The sequence below is a fragment of the Penicillium bovifimosum genome (assembly GCF_028826915.1).
Source record: "Penicillium bovifimosum strain IBT 22155 chromosome Unknown utg000003l_segment0_segment0, whole genome shotgun sequence".
Classification (NCBI taxonomy): Eukaryota; Fungi; Ascomycota; class Eurotiomycetes; order Eurotiales; family Aspergillaceae; genus Penicillium; species Penicillium bovifimosum.
Genome location: NW_026622712.1, coordinates 2,955,180 through 2,976,971, shown reverse-complemented (window position 1 = coordinate 2,976,971; position 21,792 = coordinate 2,955,180). Strand labels below are relative to the sequence as shown.

At 49.5% G+C, this 21,792-nt stretch overlaps 11 protein-coding genes across 11 annotated transcripts; 5 read left to right on the top strand and 6 right to left on the bottom strand.

The window, feature by feature from the left end:
- Nucleotides 1-2,080: 2,080 nt before the first annotated feature.
- N7515_004171 (terpene cyclase/mutase family protein) lies at nt 2,081-4,192 on the top strand (the record flags this gene model as incomplete). The annotated part of the gene is made up of 1 exon (XM_056664915.1): nt 2,081-4,192. The coding sequence occupies one exon, from the start codon at nt 2,081-2,083 to the stop codon at nt 4,190-4,192; it is 2,112 nt and encodes a 703-aa protein (XP_056523972.1).
- Nucleotides 4,193-4,742: 550 nt separating this feature from the next.
- On the top strand, nt 4,743-5,342 carry N7515_004170 (uncharacterized protein; the record flags this gene model as incomplete). The annotated part of the gene is made up of 1 exon (XM_056664914.1): nt 4,743-5,342. One exon carries the CDS (start codon nt 4,743-4,745, stop codon nt 5,340-5,342), a length of 600 nt encoding a protein of 199 aa, XP_056523971.1.
- Nucleotides 5,343-6,125: 783 nt separating this feature from the next.
- On the bottom strand, nt 6,126-6,716 carry N7515_004169 (uncharacterized protein; the record flags this gene model as incomplete). Its single annotated transcript, XM_056664913.1, has 1 exon — nt 6,126-6,716. The coding sequence occupies one exon, from the start codon at nt 6,714-6,716 to the stop codon at nt 6,126-6,128; it is 591 nt and encodes a 196-aa protein (XP_056523970.1).
- Nucleotides 6,717-6,958: 242 nt separating this feature from the next.
- N7515_004168 (uncharacterized protein) lies at nt 6,959-7,207 on the top strand (the record flags this gene model as incomplete). The annotated part of the gene is made up of 1 exon (XM_056664912.1): nt 6,959-7,207. One exon carries the CDS (start codon nt 6,959-6,961, stop codon nt 7,205-7,207), a length of 249 nt encoding a protein of 82 aa, XP_056523969.1.
- Nucleotides 7,208-8,195: 988 nt separating this feature from the next.
- N7515_004167 (uncharacterized protein) lies at nt 8,196-8,666 on the bottom strand (the record flags this gene model as incomplete). Its single annotated transcript, XM_056664911.1, has 3 exons — nt 8,196-8,225; nt 8,278-8,351; nt 8,408-8,666. The coding sequence occupies 3 exons, from the start codon at nt 8,664-8,666 to the stop codon at nt 8,196-8,198; spliced, it is 363 nt and encodes a 120-aa protein (XP_056523968.1).
- A 1,511-nt stretch (nt 8,667-10,177) lies between these two features.
- Nucleotides 10,178-10,656, bottom strand: N7515_004166 (hydrophobin family protein; the record flags this gene model as incomplete). The annotated part of the gene is made up of 3 exons (XM_056664910.1): nt 10,178-10,204; nt 10,270-10,343; nt 10,401-10,656. 3 exons carry the CDS (start codon nt 10,654-10,656, stop codon nt 10,178-10,180), a joined length of 357 nt encoding a protein of 118 aa, XP_056523967.1.
- A 1,792-nt stretch (nt 10,657-12,448) lies between these two features.
- Nucleotides 12,449-12,855, top strand: N7515_004165 (uncharacterized protein; the record flags this gene model as incomplete). Its single annotated transcript, XM_056664909.1, has 2 exons — nt 12,449-12,499; nt 12,592-12,855. Coding segments are annotated over 2 exons (315 nt in total), but the record flags the coding sequence as incomplete, so codon positions are not given.
- A 572-nt stretch (nt 12,856-13,427) lies between these two features.
- On the bottom strand, nt 13,428-13,856 carry N7515_004164 (serine palmitoyltransferase small subunit family protein; the record flags this gene model as incomplete). Its single annotated transcript, XM_056664908.1, has 2 exons — nt 13,428-13,675; nt 13,736-13,856. 2 exons carry the CDS (start codon nt 13,854-13,856, stop codon nt 13,428-13,430), a joined length of 369 nt encoding a protein of 122 aa, XP_056523965.1.
- A 768-nt stretch (nt 13,857-14,624) lies between these two features.
- N7515_004163 (peptide chain release factor family protein) lies at nt 14,625-15,205 on the top strand (the record flags this gene model as incomplete). The annotated part of the gene is made up of 2 exons (XM_056664907.1): nt 14,625-14,798; nt 14,864-15,205. The coding sequence occupies 2 exons, from the start codon at nt 14,625-14,627 to the stop codon at nt 15,203-15,205; spliced, it is 516 nt and encodes a 171-aa protein (XP_056523964.1).
- Nucleotides 15,206-15,477: 272 nt separating this feature from the next.
- On the bottom strand, nt 15,478-18,766 carry N7515_004162 (uncharacterized protein; the record flags this gene model as incomplete). The annotated part of the gene is made up of 8 exons (XM_056664906.1): nt 15,478-15,925; nt 15,980-16,159; nt 16,219-16,522; nt 16,581-16,663; nt 16,719-18,040; nt 18,096-18,266; nt 18,328-18,638; nt 18,706-18,766. The coding sequence occupies 8 exons, from the start codon at nt 18,764-18,766 to the stop codon at nt 15,478-15,480; spliced, it is 2,880 nt and encodes a 959-aa protein (XP_056523963.1).
- A 477-nt stretch (nt 18,767-19,243) lies between these two features.
- N7515_004161 (putative CTP synthase) lies at nt 19,244-21,280 on the bottom strand (the record flags this gene model as incomplete). Its single annotated transcript, XM_056664905.1, has 6 exons — nt 19,244-20,458; nt 20,519-20,825; nt 20,885-20,950; nt 21,006-21,108; nt 21,164-21,196; nt 21,256-21,280. The coding sequence occupies 6 exons, from the start codon at nt 21,278-21,280 to the stop codon at nt 19,244-19,246; spliced, it is 1,749 nt and encodes a 582-aa protein (XP_056523962.1).
- Between the last annotated feature and the right edge of the window lie 512 nt (nt 21,281-21,792).

Below are 21,792 nucleotides of genomic sequence, written 5' to 3'. Positions count from 1 at the left end.
AAACATCCTCCATATGAGAAATCCAACACAAAAAAGGCCGCACCAGCCCACCAACCTATGGGGTTGTGCCATACAACATCAGAATAGCCGTACTTGTATCTCAGTATCTCATGCGGCAGCGCAAGGACAGTTCCCAAGAAACGGCTAATCCTACAACCAGAAAAGAAGTTGTCAGCATCATATACCACTAATGCACGAGAGGTTGTTTCTTACCATATGAAGAAAGAAGTGCCTCGCGAACTTCCCCTAACAACAAGTTGACAAAGCCCACCGGCACTCAGAAACAGCTGACAAAAGCAAGAACTCCATCCCGCGGCCGGAGTATGTCCAAAGTGAGCGACCAAGGCGAGATGCGCCGTAAACCAACCAGCAATACTAACTCCAAATATCAAAGGCAGATTCCTCTGTACCAGGGGGGCATGAGCCCACTCGTTCGGAGCAAATTTCATGGCCGAATACATGACCATGAAATTGAGGCTCAGCCAGGCGCCGAAGATGTACGGCCAGAGCGGTATGTTGGGTGGGTAGAGCACGCCATAGACGAACTCGCAGGCGATATTGCAGCAGAGAGGCATCAGTGCCATTCCATAGGTACGGTCTTGGAAGGATTTGTGGATCATTGCAATGTAGTTGGCCAACCACCCTATACACATTCCGAGCCCGAGAATGGTGAGGGACCAAGGGTAGTCATTGCCGAGGATTGCTGGAGACTCTGTCTGCGAGTGAGACATCTTGCTGCTTGGTGGAAATTAGGGCACAGTTGCTGCTATGTGGCAACCTGTATACAGTTGATCGTTGAAGGTCCAAACCTGCGATTAAGTAGCTTCATGATGTTGCCACCTACACACCGATGCGATCAAGCCACTGCCATTCTTTTCTCTGTTCTGAACACGATACCGGATTCAAAGATGCAGAATCAGGGATGGACCAGGGCGGTTGTTCACTTACGGATGGATCCGGCAACGCCACACCCCCTGAAGGCGCTGGAAGACCGATTTCTGACCAAGGTTACTTCACCAAAGAGCTAATCCGTAATTATTTCTGTCAACATTGTCAACTGGACATTTGCGGCGAGACGGATAGGACATCCGCCAATTTCAAGCTAACGTTCCTTTTATCTCATTGAGCTATAAACGCTTTGGGCCTCAGGATGGCCAGTACACCCTGTACATTCTCTGTCTCAGAGCTTTACAGGGCCTAAAGGACTGTTTTGAGCGCAAGTCCCGCGACGAGCCGTGTATTTGAGAATAAGACTCCCTGGCCCACATTTCTCGGCGAATACCTCCGGCCCCCCGGGGACGGCCCGGACGGGGTAGCTAGGCAAAGCTAACTCATTAAGATTAAGATTAAGGTTGACACCAGGTAGAGCAATGACTAAAGCTGAGCTTAATTATACAAAACCAAGATATGAGGATGACTCGAACGAATCACCGCGAACCAGGTGGTAATAACCGCCACATCTAGAACCAGGGGGATTGTGATTTGGAAGGCTGACCACCCACCCCCTTGCGATTTGGAAGAAATACGATGTACCGTACGGTCTATGGTGGTATAGGACACGTCACGAACACAAAAGACCTCGCTCTTGAACCAATCATCAGCTAAGATTCACTATACACCCAGTAACAGCGGTGCAAGAGGGCGCATCATAGAGAAATCTCCGACCCATGCGCTGCACTTCATGTAGCGCTCTTTGTGCTAGCTGGTGAATAGGGACCGTAACCTTCACAATGCGATACCCCAGGCTCGAGGGCCTAGATGGCATTCCGTGACGGTTACATTCACCTGCGCAATTCAGCTGTAACCTAGGTAACAAACCTTCTCATCTCCTGTTCACCTCTCAAAGTTTGAATATTCTGGACTAGCTTAGGACACTAGGAGTTTGCTATAGGAGAGTTAATGAAACGGCAACAAACGAAATATTCCAAACGTCATCAATGACTGCAAGAAGCTACAGCAACTTGGTTATATTCGACGAGATCATCGCCATCAAAAGCAAGTTTCTGATCCATGCCAATCTGATCGAAGTACCATACCCCTTGCTTCATTCTCTTGCAAAAAGAAGTCCTCCGCCAGGACAATGTCGCAGACAGACGCGATTACGACGCAAACTACAACGCTTGTCGGCTGTCCCAAAGATGAACTCTTGCTATCTCGAGTCAAGCACTCGCTCTTACTCGCCGCTCAGCACAGCAAAGAGCAGATCAAACCAGACGGACACTGGTGCGGCGAAGTGAAAACAAACGTAACGACGACTGCGGAGTGTGTCTTCCTATACTACTCGCTAGGCATCGACCTCACGAAGGACCGTGAAGCAATCATCCAATGGCTCCTTTCCGAACAAAGACCCGACGGCTCTTGGAGCATTGCCCCGCGCTATCCAGGCGACATATCACTAACAGTAGAGGCTTATCTTGCTCTGAAGATCCTGGGTGTCCCCCAGGAGAGCCCGGTAATGCAAAAAGCGTGCGAATTCGTTCTAGCAGTCGGTGGTGTCGCCAAAGTCCGCATCTTCACCCGCATATACCTCGCCATGTTCGGTCTCTTCCCCTGGGCAGTTGTACCAGAGTTGCCTCCCGAGTTGATTCTTGTGCCTTCGATGTTACCCATCTCGATCTACCAATGGGCGGCTTGGGCACGGGCTACAGTTGTCCCACTGCTGATTATCTCACACCATCGTCCGATCTACGCCCTACCCAATGGCAAGTCCGAGTCGAACACGTACTTGGATGAACTGTGGACGGACCCTGCAAACAAGATGGCGCCCTATGGAGCTAGTGTGTTCACATCGTGGAGTTCAGATGCCGCTGTCTTCGCATTCACCCTCCTTGACTCGATTCTACATCGCCTCAACGGACTGAGAACGTTCAACCCCGTCCGTCGATATGCAGTACAAAAGTGTGTGGATTGGATTCTTGAACACCAAGAGGCGGCGGGTGATTTTGGGGACATCATGCCGCCACTGCATGGGGCTATGTTCGCACTGAGCTTGGAAGGATACGCTCTAGACTCGGACCCTATGCACCGGGGATTAAAAGCGATCGAGCGCTTCTCATGGTCTGACCAACGCGGGAAGAGGATTCAAACGACAGTCTCTGCTTTCTGGGATACTAGCTTGATGGTTATCGGTCTCAGTGATGCAGGGGTGCTACCAAAAAGCACCTTCCTTGCAAAGTCAATGTCCTGGATACGCCGCCGACAGATCTCCAGTGACCACGGTGACTGGAAAGTCTACAACCCCAGACTAAAGCCCGGCGCATTCAGCTTCGGATATTTTAACACCTGGTATCCCGACGTGGACGACACCGCAGCGGCCGTGGTCTCCATGATCAGACAAGACGCTCATCCCATGCAATCCCCCCATATCCAGGATGCACTGACATGGCTCCTCGGAATGCAGAACGCCGACGGCGGCTGGGGCGCCTTCGACCGAGACAACAACAAACTCTTCCTCAACAAGATCCCATTCAGCGACATGGAGGCCCTCTGTGACCCGTCCACCCCAGACGTCACCGGTCACGTCCTCGAAGCCTTCGGCATCTTCCTCTCAGTCATCCGCCAGCATAACACGCAACACAAAGTCCAAACCGAACGAGACGACCTCGTTGACCGATTAACCTCCGCCTCCCAGCGAGCAATCTACTACCTCTCAGACGCACAAGAATCTTCCGGCGCCTGGTTCGGCCGCTGGGGCTGCAACTACATCTACGGCACCAGCTCCGTCCTCTACGCGCTAGCATACTTCGTCGGCACCCGCGAAAACACGAAGTGGATTGAGCGCGACGACAGCATCCACGACGGCGTCAACTCCGCAATACTCTGGTTGGAAGCTACTCAAAATGCCGACGGCGGCTGGGGCGAGACACTGCATTCCTACAAGGATCCGCTTCGGGCTGGCACGGGTCCTTCAACAGCGTCGCAGACGGCTTGGGCGCTCATGGCGCTGATTCCTTATCTGGAACCGTCGAGTAGGGCGGTGCGGCAGGGGGTGGAGTATTTGCTTCGCACGCAACGGAAGACTGGTGGACAAGGGGCGACTTGGCCGGAGAAGTATTATACTGGGACTGGGTTCCCGAGTCATTTCTATATTGGGTATTCGTTTTATCCGCATTATTTCCCGTTGATGGCGCTTGGGAGGTATGCGAGTTCGTTGGGTCATCGGCCGTTGAGTCATTTCAGTGTTGAGGATTGACTGTGCTTGGTTTCTAGCATAATATACGAATGCTTCATCAGGCTTTTCCTTCCATATTGTGATCTTGTAAAACAGACCGCGGAGTAGATGAAGCTGTTTTTATTCGTGCCAAGTCCGCATGCACACTGGTACAGTCATACTACTCATTTCGTCTTCCCCTCTTTTGAGGCTCAAATAATTACCTTCTCTCAATGTGATTGGTCAATTTGACTGTTGTAGGCTAAATCCAATGCATCTAGTTCCTGGCGCTAACCGCCAAGCGAGCACGCCGGCTCCCTACTCGTCGGGCTACCCTACTACTAGTACTCTTTAAGCATCTTCGCTAATGAAATCTGAGACAAATGCCAATGAAGCTACCTAGAACCCCATGGCTTACAGGCCAAGGCTGAGCTAGTGAAGGAAGCCTGTCACGTTGTGATTAGGACAAACAAACGACTCAAAAAGGAGATGTTCCCCTTGAAATTGGTGGATTTCTTTTTTTCCAAAAGAACCATCCACTCTTCTTTTCAAATAAACACATTAAATTGTTCATTCCTTAAAATCCACAAAAATGCGGGTAGCCTCAATTCTCACCATGGCAGCTCTAGCCGCCGCCGAAACCACCACAACAATCGGCTTCCTCGGCGCCGACTTTGTCGACATCACCATCCCATCCTACACGAGCATCGCCGCCAGCATCACCGGAATCAACGCGTTAGCCACCACCTACGTGGTGAAATGTCTCAAAGACGCCCCGAAGTCCGACTGCCACATCGAAGACCCCTGGACCATCATCCAAGGCCAGAACACCATGAGCTTGACCGGTGTCTACACTGCCTGGAGCACGGGGGATGTCAATGCCGTAACTGCCACCCGTGACATCCAGTGCTCTTTTACTGCGATATCGGAATCCGTGTCTTGCTCGATTAGTTACCAGATGACCGGCACGGTCAACGGTATGTCGACTAGCACTTCGACTTCCACTTCGACGAAGACTATCCCGACAGATAAGATCACCTACTATGGTCTGGCGGTTACGGGTGGCATAGAATCTTTCACTGCTACTGAGGCTACACACACTCCGAGTGGTGCTGCTGGGGCTCAGAAGCCGTTGATTACGGCGGCGCCGATGGGTGTTGCGGCTGCTCTTGGTTTGGCGGCTTTGCTTTGAGTTGACCTTTTGGTTGTATATGAATATGATTTGTTTAATATGGAGGATCTGAATATGTACATCTGATATGATAGTCAATACATACGAGCAGTCGTCTATCGCTTTTGTTTGTGTTACTGACAATTGGGGCCTGAACCTATTAACCCTGTCTGCTCGCGCATTAATGGCTTTTGCTAGTCGATAGTCTCCGTCTCCTTCTTTCCTTACCCTTGGCAAGTCTGTAATCAACTTGATTCAACAAAAAGCTTCTGTCCAATGGTCAGTATCCATTTGCATGATATTGGTATCAAACCCGAATAAGCGCTCTCCGTGCGCCAGATTTTGCAGAAATGTTATACATGGAGAGCAATTGAAGAGAGAGAAGCTAGCAAGCACGTACACTCCCCAATACTCTGGCGTGTGTGCTGAGTTCCAGACGCATTTTTAGCGAGCTCCCCGCTAACTGACAAGCCTCCAGCCAACTGGTAAGTCTGCCGCCAACTGGCAAGGCTAATGGATATCATCATATATGATATCCCTACAAATTGCCCCTAACCCCGCTGCACACGTGCCTTTAGTTATGGCAAGGCCAACATGGGATATTGAGAAGAATTTGGAACCTCGTGGTGTCTATACCTCCAAGGATCCGTGGAAGATATTTGCAGAGTAGCAGAACTACCTCTGTATAAAGGAAAAGCAAAGAGGCCAGCTGCTCCAACATCATATGCCCCAAATGCAATGCGTTCTCAATACCATGGAAGGACATATGATATAATATTTCCCATAATAGAGCTTGTCCTTGTGTCAATATACACAGCGGAGGAAGAGTACGTACAAGCTCGATACCGGATGGCCTCGCTCCTCTCTCCTCTCTCCTCGCTCCTCTCTCCTCTCTCCTCTCTCTCTCTCCTCTCTCCTCTCTCCTCGCTCCTCTCTCCTCTCTCCTCTCTCCTCTCTCTCCGCTCCCTGTCTCTTCTCGCCCTTCTCTCTCCTTCTCGCCCTTCTCTCTCCTTCTCTCTCCTTCTCGCCCTTCTCTCTCCTTCTCGCCCTTCTCTCTCCTTCTCGCCCTTCTCTCTCCTTCTCGCCCTTCTCTCTCCTCTTTCTTTGGCCTTCAGCTGCTATTCCTATGATGATATGAGGGCCCCTCCCACCGGAAGGCACACGCTGATGTCTAAACCGGGACTGGGGAGTGGCTCTCCAGGCGGTTGTCAGGACGTTCAATGCATGTTCAGGGTCGTTCTTTACCCAATCTTGCAGCTCCTGGAGGGTCGTGAGTTCCGTGGAGTTTTCTTCATCATCGGTGTCATCTCCTTTTTTAAAAACGAGAGTTGTTCGTGTGTTCTCCGTCTCCTTCTCCTTGCGGAGGCGGGAATTTCTTCTTTCCGGGGCAGACATCTTCTGCGGTTGCTGGTTCGGTCGGAATTTGTGTTGGTTACTATGTTACTGTCAAAAGCAAAAAAGGGAAAAGAAAACAAGAAGGAGATCAACCCGATGCTGTACTGCATACAAGGTAACAAGTCTCATCTTTCTTATTTCAACAAGCGTTCTAGCTGAGTGACGACTGTCGCCTGACGATAAGTCAAACTACCTAAGCGCTTACCCAACACAAATTCCGACCGAACCAGCAACCGCAGAAGATGTCTGCCCCGGAAAGAAGAAGTTCCCGCCTCCGCAAGGAGAAGGAGACGGGGAACACACGAACAACTCTCGTTTTTAAAAAAGGAGATGACACCGATGATGAAGAAAACTCCACGGAACTCACGACCCTCCAGGAGCTGCAAGATTGGGTGAAGAATGACCCTGAACATGCATGGAACGTCCTGACAAAGCAACTAAGCATGAGGAGAGAAGGAAGGAAGGAAAACATCTCCGCCAGGACGTGCTGATATCCTGTCCGATAAGCAGCACGTGCCCCTCCCTTATTGTTAGATTTGTTATGTGTCCGTTGTCCGTCTCCCTCAAGTCACATGCCTCATAGCCCCAAGTCCTCCACGACCTGTAACACAGGCGCACGCTGTCCGGGACCACCTTGGCTATGTTGAGGCGGATACTCAGGACACTGTCTGGCTTCTGAAGATATTCTTTCCCTTTCACTTCTCTCTGTTCTCTTCTCTCTCGGAGACACAGCTTGGACATGTCTTGTATCTACCGGCTAGGCATACTGGCTTGAATACAAGTGCACTTTGCCATATGAGCTTTCTTGCAACTCTGCTTCAAATAATTCCAATGTTTCTTTCTATATCAACAGGACAAGTGTACATTACCTTTCTAAATAAAATATCAGCAATAGTCTTCTGTCCAGTTGTCAGTATCCTTCCCGTCAACTGGTAAGCCACCCGCCAACTGGCAAGTCTGCCGGCAACTGGCAAATCTATATCCCTACGAATTGCCCCAATAATCCCGGCACTCCGACACGTGCCGCGTCTGATCTGTTATTTAATTATATGGCGCGGAGTAAGGGTGGCTACGGACACCACCAAATTATAGACTTTGGGACGTATGCATGAAAGGCTCAAACAGCGACATCAATGACAAGATCCGGAATCCGCTGGCGAGAGCGATATTGCGAAAGGCGTCAGGTCCGGCTAGTCTGGAGAGTCAGAATAAGGAGTGACAATGGACAGATGGATGAGAGGGATGATATGCTAAGTCTCAGGCACCCGGGAATCAGTATGCCCAATTGAACGATTCACATAGTCTTGGAGTTACTTGGGGTTTGGGATTCTTCTACAACTTGCTATCTCAAGTTGGTTTCAACGCCAGACGTAGTATTAATATTATCTACGATTGTAACTTTTAATCCCAGGATCTGTCTAAGAGACAACAGACATCTTGGCTTGAACCTTTATTACTCCACCATCAACCTTCTTCAATCTAGTTTCCAGAGTTGTCGACGGCGATGCACTGCCCAATCGTCAGTTATCAAGACAGCACAACTAGGTAATTTCCAACTCACCTCCTTGGTTCCCTCTGGGCAGCAAGCAATGATGTTCTTGCAGACGGGTCCGGTCTTGGTGTTCTTGACCTGGGCTATTCACGAAGTCAGCGATCCCTTCTCCCGCAACGATCAGAGACATATCACATACCAAGCAAGTTCAACTCATCAATGAGGCTGGTGCTAGCACAAGCAGAGTTGGAGTTGCCGAGCAATCCGTTCAACAGACCGCCAGCAAGGAGATTACCGAGGATACCATCGGCGCTAATGTTCTCCGTGGAGTCACAGCAAGAGATAGAGCCAGAGCCACACTGGGACTTAGCGCCGTCCATGGCAGGAGAGGCACCAAGCTTGTTGGCCATGGCGCAGCCCATGGTCAGGACGAAGGCAGCGGTTCCGATGAACTTCATTGTGAATGTGTATAGAAGGTGGTAGAAGGTGGTAGATGTCGTGATATCTGATTATGTTGAGGAAATCCCAATTTTCCACAGAACAGCGGAACTACTTTATAGCCCGCTGTGCGCGATTTGATGCAACTTCGATCACAGTCATGTCAAGTCTTAAGATCATGGCCAAGTCGAGTCGAGTCGAGTCTTAACCGTTTGCGGGTGGGTGATAATATGGATCGGAGATCTCCAGATCGATCGGAGTGGGGGCTTTCATTGCTATCTGCCCAACGTGGTTGGTGTTGCATTCACTGATTGGATCGGGGTTCTAAGGGGATGACCCCCAGACCCTGGGGTGAGGTACTCGATTGTACTAAAACAGCTGGGCTGACCATTATCCACATCCATCTAGCCTTTAGGCACACCAGGGACCATTGAAGTGTGGCAAATTGGACACATTCCCCCTTGTCCCTAGTTACTATGGAGGGGTCAGTGTTCAATTTGATCTCCACCCCCGATGGGGGTCATGTCAGCCGGTCAGCCCTAACCTAGCGACTAAAGGTATGCAAAGACTACGAAAACGAGGGTGATCAGACCACCATACTCGCATGTTGCTCACACAGCTGACAGCATATGAGACACACGTTTCTAGACTATTCGGATTCCTAGCAGACAAGAACCTCCCAAAATCAGCTGAGAATGTGAATGAAAGATGTTCCTCTCGAGAGGTGAAGTCCGAAAACAGCACGCTTAGTCATCTTGACGTCATGGATCACCACTCTATCTAGCCCTACCTCACGACTGTTACATTCGAATCAGATATCTCTGGATAAATGCACTTCGCATATAATAAATGTCGATATGAGTCTTTTATCTATACGAAAACAAAAACGAGGGGTGCTCGGCTCTTTATCTGCATCATCCATCGCATAACACAAAGTCATGGATATGTCACTTGTAGGCAGTCCCACATATATAGTAGGTAGACGGGAGTCCACTTGCAACGGTTACATTTTCCTTTCCATGGTGGATTCAACTATCTAGGTTCCATTGGACCTCTATAGGTACGCAGTAGGTAAATGGTTGGGAATTTCGGAGTGTGGGATTGTCTCCAGCTCTACTGTACGAAGGCATTGAAGTGTTCTCTGAAGGCCCATGCCTAGGTTGGTTTCTAGAAAAGTCTATGAAGATGTAGTCGTAGTCTTGCTCGATTGTCGGCTATTTTAGCCCTATGGGGCTGAAAATATTCATTCGAAGGCAAAGTGCGAAGATTTGAAGCTGGCTTAGGGCTTGTTTCGCTGCTAGATAATACTCCTCGGAGTCCTACCCAGGTAAAGCAAGAACAGAACATATGGAGCTACGATTGGCCAACGCGACAGAGAATTCTACTGTGTACTAAAGTTGATACATCCAATATTATTGATTAAGGATAGAGTATACTCCTGAAAACCCTGTCTGACAAGCACCCATATATTCCACAGCCGTAGCTATTGAGGTCGACATGTTTCTGCACGCCGACACATCCGTTGACAAGCTTACTGGGAAGAATCGATAGCGGAGCACTGGTTAAATTGGTCAGTATCAGCTCTTTAGCTGGATATGGTTTAACGAATGTTCCGTTACTTACCTTGGTGGCGCCGTGGGGGCAGCAAGCAATGATGTTCTTGCAGACAGGGCCAGCCTCGGAGTGGTCGGAGGAAGCTGTAGCAAGTTAGCATGGAGTCTTAAGAGACGAAGCACACCATGGCGGGAACATACCGAGAACGTTGACATCGCCGAGGACATCAGTCTTAGCGCAAGCAGCGTTGTCGTTTCCAATGAGGCCGTTGAGAGCACCCTTGGCAAGGAGGTTGCCGAGGATACCATCACCGGAGATGGTCTCCTTGGAGTCGCAGCAAGCAATGTCGCCGGAGTCACACTGGCCGGTGGCGCGCATCATGGTCTCCATGGTGTTCTTCATGGCAGCCACGGAGAGGGACAGAGCCAAGAAAGTGGAGATGGTAGCGACCTTCATTGTGAGAGAGTTTAAAGTTTGTTTAGGGGATTAGATGGAAGTTTGGGAGAGAGATGGTACGTGAATGGCGAGGTGATAGAACGAGTCTTTTATATGCTGGTGTTCAGCCCTTGATTTGCTACTCCGTGACGTAGAACGAGGTAGATCTTTTCAACGGGGATGAGAAGATATGTGATAGGCAAGATTCTTGTGGTTCGGAAGGTTTAGGGTCCAATGACATGAAGGGGAGAGTTTTGCCAGGCCCTTTCAGGAATGTCAATCCAAGAATTTGGGATCTGGAATGTTAACGTACCACCACGCTCGGGCCTGAGGATGACTTTTAATGGAGAACAGCTTTGTTCTGGCCTGTAATAAGCGCAGGGTGAATATGAACCACGGAAATTTTAAAAGATATGTGCAGATAAATCTCCGGGGGCTTCGCTTGCGGCTCGCGGCAATGGGGCTGGTGGAGGAGGGTTCACCTCGATGAGCGTACCTGAAGGATCATTTGCATCATAAGGGGTCATAGGTTGAAAGATGTGAACGTTCGCAACCTAGTCTAACGCGAACGGCATAGGGGAAAAGACCGTGCAGTGAAGGCAACCGAGGTTACCTACAATCTACTCCATATAGAGCCAAACATTGAGCTACCAACACCCCTTCCGCCATGGGCTCGCAGATGACCAACAAGGAGTCATACATATTCGCCTTCCCTATTGACGAACTCTCTGGTAACGGGCTGGGGTCTCCAGCCTCCCTCGAGTCTGCCAGAAGTTTCTCGACAATTGATTGACCAGATACGAAGTCGTATTGGGAAAGATTCAGCCAATAGCAGAGCTGATGGACCTGAGAAATTCGACAATCTGTCTATCTTTCCCAAATAATAAAACAGAGATACTTCTCATTAGACGTGCGTACCTTATGTACTCCTTGCGCGATGGTTTTGTTTTCGAACTTGGGATCGTCTCGCGTATTTCCTATATAATACTGCGTATAGCTCTATCAAGTTGATAGGACTATCTAAATATAGCAAATCAACTCAGGCACACGTACATTCATAGACTTTAGCCTATTGGTAATGGCATCATGGACAGGGGTACTTAAATGGATGTAGGCAGGCCGATTATGCCCCCTTTAGATTGGATCGACCGAGCAACTCCGGTGACATCGATAGTTGCAAGACATGCAATCCATAAAGCGAACTTTGCTCTACTATAAGAGACTTGTATGATTCATTGCACCATCTGACACCAGGGTACACGCGATTCGGACAAATTTGTCGGCCCAAGCGCAGTATATTGCACACATCATCCGAGTTCCCACTTCCCATCTGAGAATGACCAGATATTAGCTTTGGATATTAGCTTTTGGAAAGCAGTCATGAGATAGGATCATAGGACATAGGCTGTCCCTTGAATGAGACTCGACATTCTCAGTTGAACGTTAGTTGTAGGTGGATGGAGAAAACAGAGAGCAAGTGGTCACGGACGAGTAAGGCATCAAATTGTATTTCTGTTCTGCCCCAGGCACCAAACCAGAATATTCTCAGTCATGTGACCATGAACGAATCTTCATGCCTAAGGCCTCAGTGTTTGCCCTGTTTGCTCCAATCCAATAACCCGCCCGTGACTGGTCGACAAGCCATGGATGGCACCACTCAAGATTTGAAGATCAACCTCCACACTTCGCTGCTGCTGCCTCTCAACAACAACGGAGTAGCGCACTTAGGCAAATCCAAGAACCCAACAATCTCACACCCGACCTATCCTACAGCGCAAACCCCAGACACAAAAACCAGTATCAAACCCACACCATGTCGCAAATCTTCCGCAAGCTGCAAGGCGGCAACCTCGAAGTCCTGAAGGTGCGTATTCCACACTCTCCAACCAGCAATGGCAATTGGCGCATCCCTGGCATCTATTAGCTCAAGACTCATGGCAACTAACACTCGACCAGTTTGGCATGTACGTGCTCTTCCCAATCGGCTGGATGTACTACTTCGGCACGAACCTCGATGACCGCTTCGCGACAAAGGGTTTCTGGCCTACCGCAGAGCAATCGCATAAGATCCCGCTGGACAAGGAGGAGATTGACAAGGAATTGGCGCGGATGCGCATGGCTGATGCTGTGAAGCGGGAGCGGAGAATCGCGGAGGCGGAGGCCGCGGAGCAGGCTCGGTTGCAGGCTCAGGCTCAGGCTCAGCAGAGTCAGGCGACACAGAGTGAGCAATGAAGGGCGATAGCTGTTGCTAGGTTTCTTTTTCTGGGCTTGTTGACTGAGCGCGGAATTGGCATCGCGGTGTGGAGTTATTGCCGATCATGGAGCCTACTTGTACAATACTCTGCTTTGGCATCGAGGGCGTTCTGGGATTTGCTTTCTTTTTGTTTTCCACCATCTACACTCTCTGTATATCATCCAGATGGAAAAGTGTGCAAATATCAACTTGAACTCATGATCACGTTTCCAATGACACAAATTGGTATTCATTGACCACAGGACTCTGTCGAGAGAAGAAAAAGAGACAGATATATAAACAGCCTGTGATGCGAAAGACCCAAGGAAAAGAAAAAGACAAGAATTAATAATAATGTAATCTGCCGCATTGCGACAATGCAAGTTCATAAGGATGCCCCCAGTTGCCAGAACACAAGAACTCCAAACATGCGCCAGCTGATAGGAAGAGTGGATACGAGGTATCTCTCAGGAATTCAGGATGCATCCTCCAACGGATGTTAACCGCTTCCTCACTCGGCAATAATACAAAAAGCAACCATTTTCCGCGCGCTTCATATTCACAGTTCAGCCATGCGTACGGTAGTGGTAGTAGCGGACTGCTTCGCCGTCTCATACACCATACCGCCAATCTGTGTGGCGACCCCGTTCTCGCCGAAGACCGAGCTGATCGACAACCGGCTGGAGCTGAACAAGCGCTCGCCAGCCCAGTAGTAGTAGAGACGGCCGCCGATGGCGCGGAGGTGGTCGGGGAGGTAGATGTAGGTTCCCATTGCGATCATGGAGAAGAGGCCAAGGAGCAGGGTGTCTGGAAAGGAGTTCATGGTCAGTTTATTTTACTTGACATGTTTGGGATGGCGCAACGTACTGAAGATGAACTTCTCAATCGGTGTAAGCATGTAAAGGGAAAAGGTCACTTCATATTGGTAGACCTTCAACCGCATCCAGCGAAGGATACTGGAAATGGCCCAGATGATAATATCTATCATGGTGGGGGTATTCGGAGGATTGAAGGAGGTCCTTATACTGGAATGTGGTGGTACAGATAAAGGAACGAGTGGACGGATTCCCAATCAACACGGCTCGGACAGGCGGTAAAGAGTTGAAGTCGCCGGAAAGCGCGGGGATATCAGCGGGTAGAAGAGGTTCGTTAGGATCGGTATTGAGGACGGAGACGTTGAGGTGGATCGGGGAATAGTCTAGAAAAGAGAGCGGATAAGAGTCGCGAAGCTGGGGAACTGCAAAACCCTTCCCCTTTCCGTGTTTGCCGTCGGCGTTGTACCTGCTACCCGTTGCCCCACCAATTGTCGCCGAGGTATCAGGTACCAGGTACTTTATGTCAAAGTATTGGAATCGGTATAGTTAAATTGAGAGTTGCTAACTATTGATTTGTATACTTTCTCTTCCACCTATATAATCAAACTCTCTCAGACACTGATCTACTGTCCGTCGTGTGGTCTCGACTATGCCTTTTTCATGCCTGATTTTGCAGGCAAATACGAACCGGAGTCAAACCTAAAAAGGTTTAGCGTAGTCGATTACATGCGACGACCTGCAAAGATATCAAAAGATTGACGAGCATTTCCAATACTGTGTAGAGAGACTGTTGATATGAAGTCCTTTCATATCGGACATCCAATGTGCACATAGTCAGGCATCGGATTGATTCCGAGAAGCCAAAATACCTACATCATCAGCTTATCTTATCAACATCTCAAACCTCATCCTTAACAAACCACAAGCCCAGCCCTACAACCATGATCCCCTGTCTACGTCGCTGGACGACACCACGGGCACTATCAGCCCCAATCCGCCTCTTCAGCGAAACCCCCATCGCCCCCTCCAAGCCCCTCCCACCACGTCTTAAAATCAACGACGAAGACATATCGATATCCTACCTAAAAGGCACCGGGCCTGGCGGACAGAAGATTGTACGTTTCCCAATTTCCAGAATCAAATTGAAATTCCCACGACATTTCAGACTAACGACAATCAGAACAAAACCAACTCAGCGGTGCAAATTATCCACAAGCCCAGTGGGGTGGTAATCAAATGTCAAGCGACGCGCTCGCAATCGCAGAATGCCAAGATTGCGCGATCCTTGTTGGCTGATAGGGTTGAGGCTAAGGAGAAGGGGGAGGAAAGTCGAATTGGGATTAAGGCTGCGGCGGCACGGAAGAAGAAGGCTAGTAAGATGAAGAAGGCAAGGAGGAAGTATCGGGAGCTTGAGGATGGGGCAAAGTCGAAGGTTGAAGAGGAAGATGAGATTGAAATCATTTGGGACGAGGATGTGAAGCCGGAGGAATCTAAACCGGCTGGTGACTCGGGGAAGACCTAGGTACCTAGTGGATGATGTTCTTGCATATTGGGATCTTGTATATTATGGCTACTGCATACATGAAGCGTCTTTTTCGGAGATCTACATTCTGATGGGTATGATTATGGTAATACTAATGGTAAAAATCAAACGTTTAATTCATGGATCTAGGGTCTCATCGCAACATGCATACAATATATGGTGTAAAGGGGGAATTGGGCAAGGGTGGTCTTGCGGTTTCAAACAATTTTTTCTTCAAGTTTTCAAAATAAGGAAAATGTCATAGCAAAGCTCTAAGACATGTAGCCTGCGAGCACAGCCTTTGACTGGTCATCCAGACGCTCATTGGCAAACTGCGACACGCGGCCATTCTGCGTCTTGTCGGCCTCCTTGAGGTATGTGCCCACCCAAGCCTTGAGATCGGCTCCAGTTTCGGGCCAGGGGTCCTTCTGCTGAGCACGGATTGTGTTCAGAGGCGTGAATCCAACGCCGAAGGACATGTCTTCGATGTCAGCCTCGTTGATCACATCATCTCTGCCGGCAGGCAGCGGCGGAAGTTCAAGGAGCTTAAGCAAGGCTGTGCAGGTGAAGCCCCATCCCTTCTGGCTGTAGCGAGTGGCGAATGCCTCCGAGCCGGCAATGGTCCTGGTGAAGGAGACGATCGCCGTCTTGCGATCCAAGGGACGGGCAAGCTTCTGAGTCTCGGGCAGAATAACGTTGATATAGACAGGGGTGAACAGTCTAGAGAAAAGTTAGTATATCACCAAATCACATGAGGCGGGTAACGACACATACCCTGCTTGAACTTCATCGGTGACCTTGATGAAGAAGTCGACATTGTAACCCGTATCACTCCGGGCCGAGACAAAGTGGAAGAAGCGGACGAATCGGAGAGTCAGGTTCTCAGTCTTGGAATTCTGAAGACGCTGGAGAATGATCTGCATGATCATCTTGAAGTAGTTCTCAAGAGCAGTTCTAGCGAAAACAGTGTTAGCTGACCATCAAATCGACCTTTTTCAACATGGGAAACGTACGGTGGGAAGCTACCAACGACGGCCTCCAGGAGGTCAAATCCGAAGCTCTCGTTAGCCTTGGTGGAAACCAGTTTCTGGAAGATACCAAGGATGGGCTCAAGCTGATTGTTCTCGAAGATGAACTTCGAGCCACGAGGAATAATCGAGGTAAGCAGTCGGACCAAGGCAGGGATGTTTCCCTTGGAATCCCACATCACGGGCATTAGGATAGGACCAATAAGCTCCTGGTAATAGGTGGGGAGCGTGGCTGATGGATTGGCCTCGAGCAGCGCAGCGAAGAGCTGGAAAACATAGGGCATGAATTCTAAAACATGTCAATTCAATGGTTCCGAGAGACGTAGGCTTCCGTCGATTTCACTCACCCTGCACATCGTTCTGGAGAATACCGGCAAAGGGCACATAGAGAGCCTGCTCAAGCTTATCGGGATTGGCAGGAGCAGCGAACCTATCACGAAGTCAGCCTCTGGCGCTTGGAAAGGGAAGATTGTGTGAAAACTCACCGGATGAAAGCACCCAGGGCTTCGAAATGGAAGTAGTAGAATCGGGGGTTACTTGGGTTTGCGCTGATGATTTTGGTAATGTCGATGAAGCGCTGGAGCACGAGGTCGGTGAAAGGCACTACGCCATCCTTGATGACGACCAGAACTCGCATCACGCAACGCATGAGGAACTCGTTCTCTTGCACCTTTTCAGGGGCCGGGTTGCTTTGGATGAGCTTGAAGATGTGTTCCAAAAGATCCTTAGCGAGCGGTTGGATATCCGTCGCTGGAATGACTGGCTGTCCTTGGCTGTCGCTGAGGAAAAGCACTCGCTCTAAAGCAATGGCGGCGTAGGTGTACACAACAAAGTTGGATGACCCCAGGTGCTTCACCAGCACAGGGAGAACCTGCTGCCACTGTTCCTTGGTGATGATACTGCGGAAAGTGTACAGATACTTGATGGCGTCGACCTTCAGGATCGGGTGTACGCCGTCCTCGTTGATCAGATCCGCGGCCAGGTTTTGCTGGAAGTAATCTGTAATGCTGACCAACTGGTTCGTGGCAGTGACACCATGCGAGGAGGTCGCGGTGCCCTTGGCGGCGATAGCAGAGTAGAGGTATGTTGCTGTGTCCTTGGCCTTCCAGTTAGAGGAGTCCTTGGCATACTCAGCCAAGTAGTGCTGGGTATACTTGAGTACAACCCGAGTCACTGACTCCTCGAATTTCTCTGCCAATTTGCGGAGGAAGTCGGTGGCAGCGCGTCGTCTGGTCTCGCTGTCGGATCCTTCCAAGTCCCGTCGAATGAACTCGATTGGTTCATCCTCAAAGAGCTCCTCGTCCGATTCGCGAAGGCTGACATTCGGCAAGATGACCTTCTCAACAATTTGAGCCAATGTTTCCTCGGCTTGGAAGGCAACAGCATGCTCGGGCATGCCCGCGACAGACGTCAGGAAGTGCAGTGCGCGGCTGACCAAAATATCATACTTCGTCTCCTGGCCAATAGTTGTGAGGAAGTGCCACGAGCTTTCAATGAATTGGCCAACGTGAGGCTGGAATACATCCATGTATTTCTGGACGTATAGGGTCAGAGCCTCAAAGATTCCGGCGCGAACGTATTCCAACAGACCAGCATCTGACTCATCGTCGGTGTGGAGTAATTGGTTATCGTAAGTCAGATATTTGAGGAAGATTGTGGCGATTCCGGAAATGTTATCCTCAAACATAGGAGGGAGATCGTGGGACGACAGGTCGTAGAATAGCTTGACCATCAGATTTAGTTGAGTGAACCCTTGTGCCAGATTCTCTTTGTTCGTCTTGTTTTGTTCAAGATAGTTATCTAGTGCCTAAGAAGTATCAGCATATGGCACTTGATGAAAATAGGTAGAAAGTTGTAGATACCTCAAACAGGGCCAGGAACGGAGTACCGAACTTGCTGAGAACGTGGTTGATCTCAGTGTAGAGCGCATCAGACTGGAATAAAGGTCTCCATCTCTTGAAGATCGAGTGCGCCACTTGCAGCACACCGATGTTGACGGTAGGGTTTTCCGGTGACAGCTTCGAAACGAGATCCTAAACAAAGAAACGTTGTCAATAATAGCAAAACAATGCGTTGTCAATGGCCAACACTTACATCAACCAGAGTATCCCAGCGCTCCCAGAAATCACTGTCAGCGATAACACTGACAGCCTCTCCCAATTGACTTTGGATCCCTGGCGGGACTGCGATCATCAAGGAGATCAACTCGCGCTTGAGAGTTGCAACTTCTTCCTCCTGCAGCTTGTAGTTTCCATCCTCGTCGGTCCAATTGCGCTTGATAAAGTTCTTGAAGCATAGAGCACTGGCAAGACGGGTGTTGTAAGGTGTCGTCTCCGAAGCGGTGATATGAAGAAGCTGTACCGAGAATCCAGGCTTCTGTTCTTCCTGACGAAGAGTAATCTCGGCTGAAAGGAAATCCAACCTGTGTCAGTGCCTTTTTCCAATGATTTGAAGCCAGCACATTGGACTTACCGGCCTTGTTCTGCCTGGGATCCAAGCTTGCCTCTAACAGAGCTCCAAGACCCTCCGCCATCTTGTTACGTGGGGTATCAACACGAGGGAGGGGGATAGATGAGGATAGGTAGGAAAAAATGGAAAGATGGTTTGAAGAAATGAAGAATAAGTAGTTCAGAGATGTCAAAGGGAATCAAGTTTGTTGCAAAGACAAAAGGAAAAAAGATAGCAGATCCAGAGCTCAAAGATGATGCGAGCGCTCAATAATTGTAACAGCCCACATAAACACAGCAACCACGCTAAGCCTGAAAGGGTTAGTATGTCACATGCTTGAGCATCTTTCTGCCACAGGCGGTGAAGTCAATATTCTCAGTAGCTTGGGCTGATTGAGAAGGGTACGGAGTCCAGATACGACTGTTGCACTACAACAGTCAATACATAGGCGTTACGATGACTTTAAATAATATGGATTGGTTTCTATGTAAATCTCTATAATCATATGCTTTTCGTGACAAATACAAACTCCTGTGGCACCATTAATCGGAACCATCAATGCTTAGACAACGATGTTGCTAACGCCGTTAGCCAACTCGACCTCTTTCGCTTGGGACAAGGCCTTGACCTGGTCGAAGCAACCAGCCGCAGCAGAAACAAATCCGAGGAATGGCTTGCTGGGTGCAAGTACACGGGAGAGATACTCAGGGTGGAACTGAACACCCACGTACCAGGGGTGCTCCTTCAGTTCAACAATTTCCATGCGCTCACCCTGATCATCCTTGCCGATGAAGTGAAGACCGGCATTCTGAAGCTGGTCGATATACTCGGGGTTGACTTCATAACGGTGGCGGTGACGCTCATCGATGGAAGCACGGTCCAATCCGTAAAGGGAGCGGAGCTTGGACCATTCGGTATCCTTCTGGAAAAGAGTAGGGCGGGAACCAAGACGCATAGTACCGCCGAGGTTCACCTGATCAATCTCGGGCATGTACACCACGATCGGGTGGGAAGTGCGCTCGTCAAGTTCGACAGAGTTGGCGCCCTCGAGGCCACAGACATTACGAGCATATTCGATCACAGCAATCTGCATACCCAAGCAGATACCAAGATAAGGCTTGTTTTTGGTGCGGGCATGGTGGGCAGCGCGCATCATTCCAAGGGTGCCTCTGGTACCGAAACCACCTGGGACCAAAATTCCGTTGGCAGTGTGAATGTCATACCAGGCCTTGTGGTATTCCTTAGAGTTGGTCTCCTCCCATTCAGGCTCAAGGTGAGAGGCATCGACCCAAATGATGTTGAGCTTTCGGCGGGAAGCCATGGACGCGTGTTCGAGCGACTTGATGACGGACAGGTAGGAGTCGTGGAGACTGACATACTTGCCAACCAGGGCAATGTTGACGGTTTCATAGGTATGCTCCTGCGCAGTCGTAAGGGTCTTCCACTGTTTCCAAGTGGACTGACCATTGGCCAACTGAATCTCAGAGATATCCATTTTCTTCATGTTGAGAAGGTCACCCAGAACGCCAAGGAAACCTTGCTGCTCGAGAAGCAGAGGAACATGGTAGGTGGATGTGACATTGTGCACGCCAATCACCTGCTCCGGCTCGACCTGGCAGAACATAGCGATCTTATCCGTGGTGGCCTTGTCAAGGGGCTTTTCGCAACGGCATGCAATGAGATCCGGGCTCAATCCAGCTGAGCGAGCGTCCCGAATAGCCTGCTGAGTAGGCTTGGTCTTCAGTTCGTCGTGGATGACAGGGACTAGGGAAACATGCTGGGATTGAGTTAGCATCATCCGAGGTAGAACACACAGTTTTTTTGGGAGTAGACATACAATCTGAACGAAGTTGTCCTTGCCAGCGCGACGACGCAGCTGACGCAGAGCCTCAACGAAAGGAGCACTTTCAATGTCACCGAGTGTGCCACCAAGCTCGATAACACAAACGTCGGGCTCCTCATTGCTATCGTCTGCGGGTGTTCTAGCCACACGCTCAATCCAGTCCTGAATGGCATCTGTCAAGTGCGGAACGATTTGCACCGTACGTCCAAGGTAGTCACCGCGGCGCTCTTTCTCGATCACATGCTTGTAGACCTTTCCAGTTGTGATGTTGTTATCCCTTCCAAGGGTAACTCCAAGGTATCTACACAAGCAAAATCCATGAGTCTCAATTCCTCAACATCCATGTAGAGACGAACATACCTCTCGTAGTTACCGAGATCGAGATCGGCTTCACCACCGTCGTTCAACACAAACACCTCTCCGTGCCTTAAGAATCACAATCAGGAACAGTTATCACACACAGGGCTGATAAACCACATACTCGGTGGGGGCCATGGTTCCCGCATCGACATTCATGTAGGGGTCAATTTTGATTGAGGTGACTCGGGCACCCTGTGTCTTCAGCAGCAATCCGGTACTCGAGGCTGAAAAAGCATTAGAATGAGCGGACATTTTCTATTTCTGTTCAGAGAGGTGTACCGATTACGCCCTTCCCGATGCCACTAATGACACCTATAATACACACGAGTCAGCCACTGCTTGTTCATAAAAGAGCGACTCAGGATATATACCTCCAGAAACCACGACATACTTCATCTTGGCGATGAGGGGATAAAAAGAAGGCGGAGAGGGTATATGTGAAATTTGAGACTGAATTAAAGAAGGAATCACCAGAATATACAAATACCCTCAAGATAAAAAGAAATGTAGGGTGCCGTTCCTGGCTTCTGCCAAGGGGGAAGAAAGAAGGGAAATAATTTTTGAAGCCGCCCAGATGTGAAGCGCCTTTCTGTGGTTACCGCCCCCCACTTGATTGACTTTTTCTGCCCTCCCGATAAAGTGGTCAGTCATGTGATTCAAGCTATCAGAAGGGCAGGGAGAGGAGACAAGCACGAATAGTATACAATGTTGGGAGAGAGCTGAAAAATACGTGTCTACATTACATACACTACTCTAAAGGTAGCCATATCTGACCCTAATCTAATCACACTTCAACACATGTTCGCTGGTTTCAATCTGGCTGAACTTTGAATCAGATTTGATATGCTCCTCACCGCCCGTTTTGCCCTATCTACCTCGGGCGGTGTGTGACATCAGGACTCAGGTAG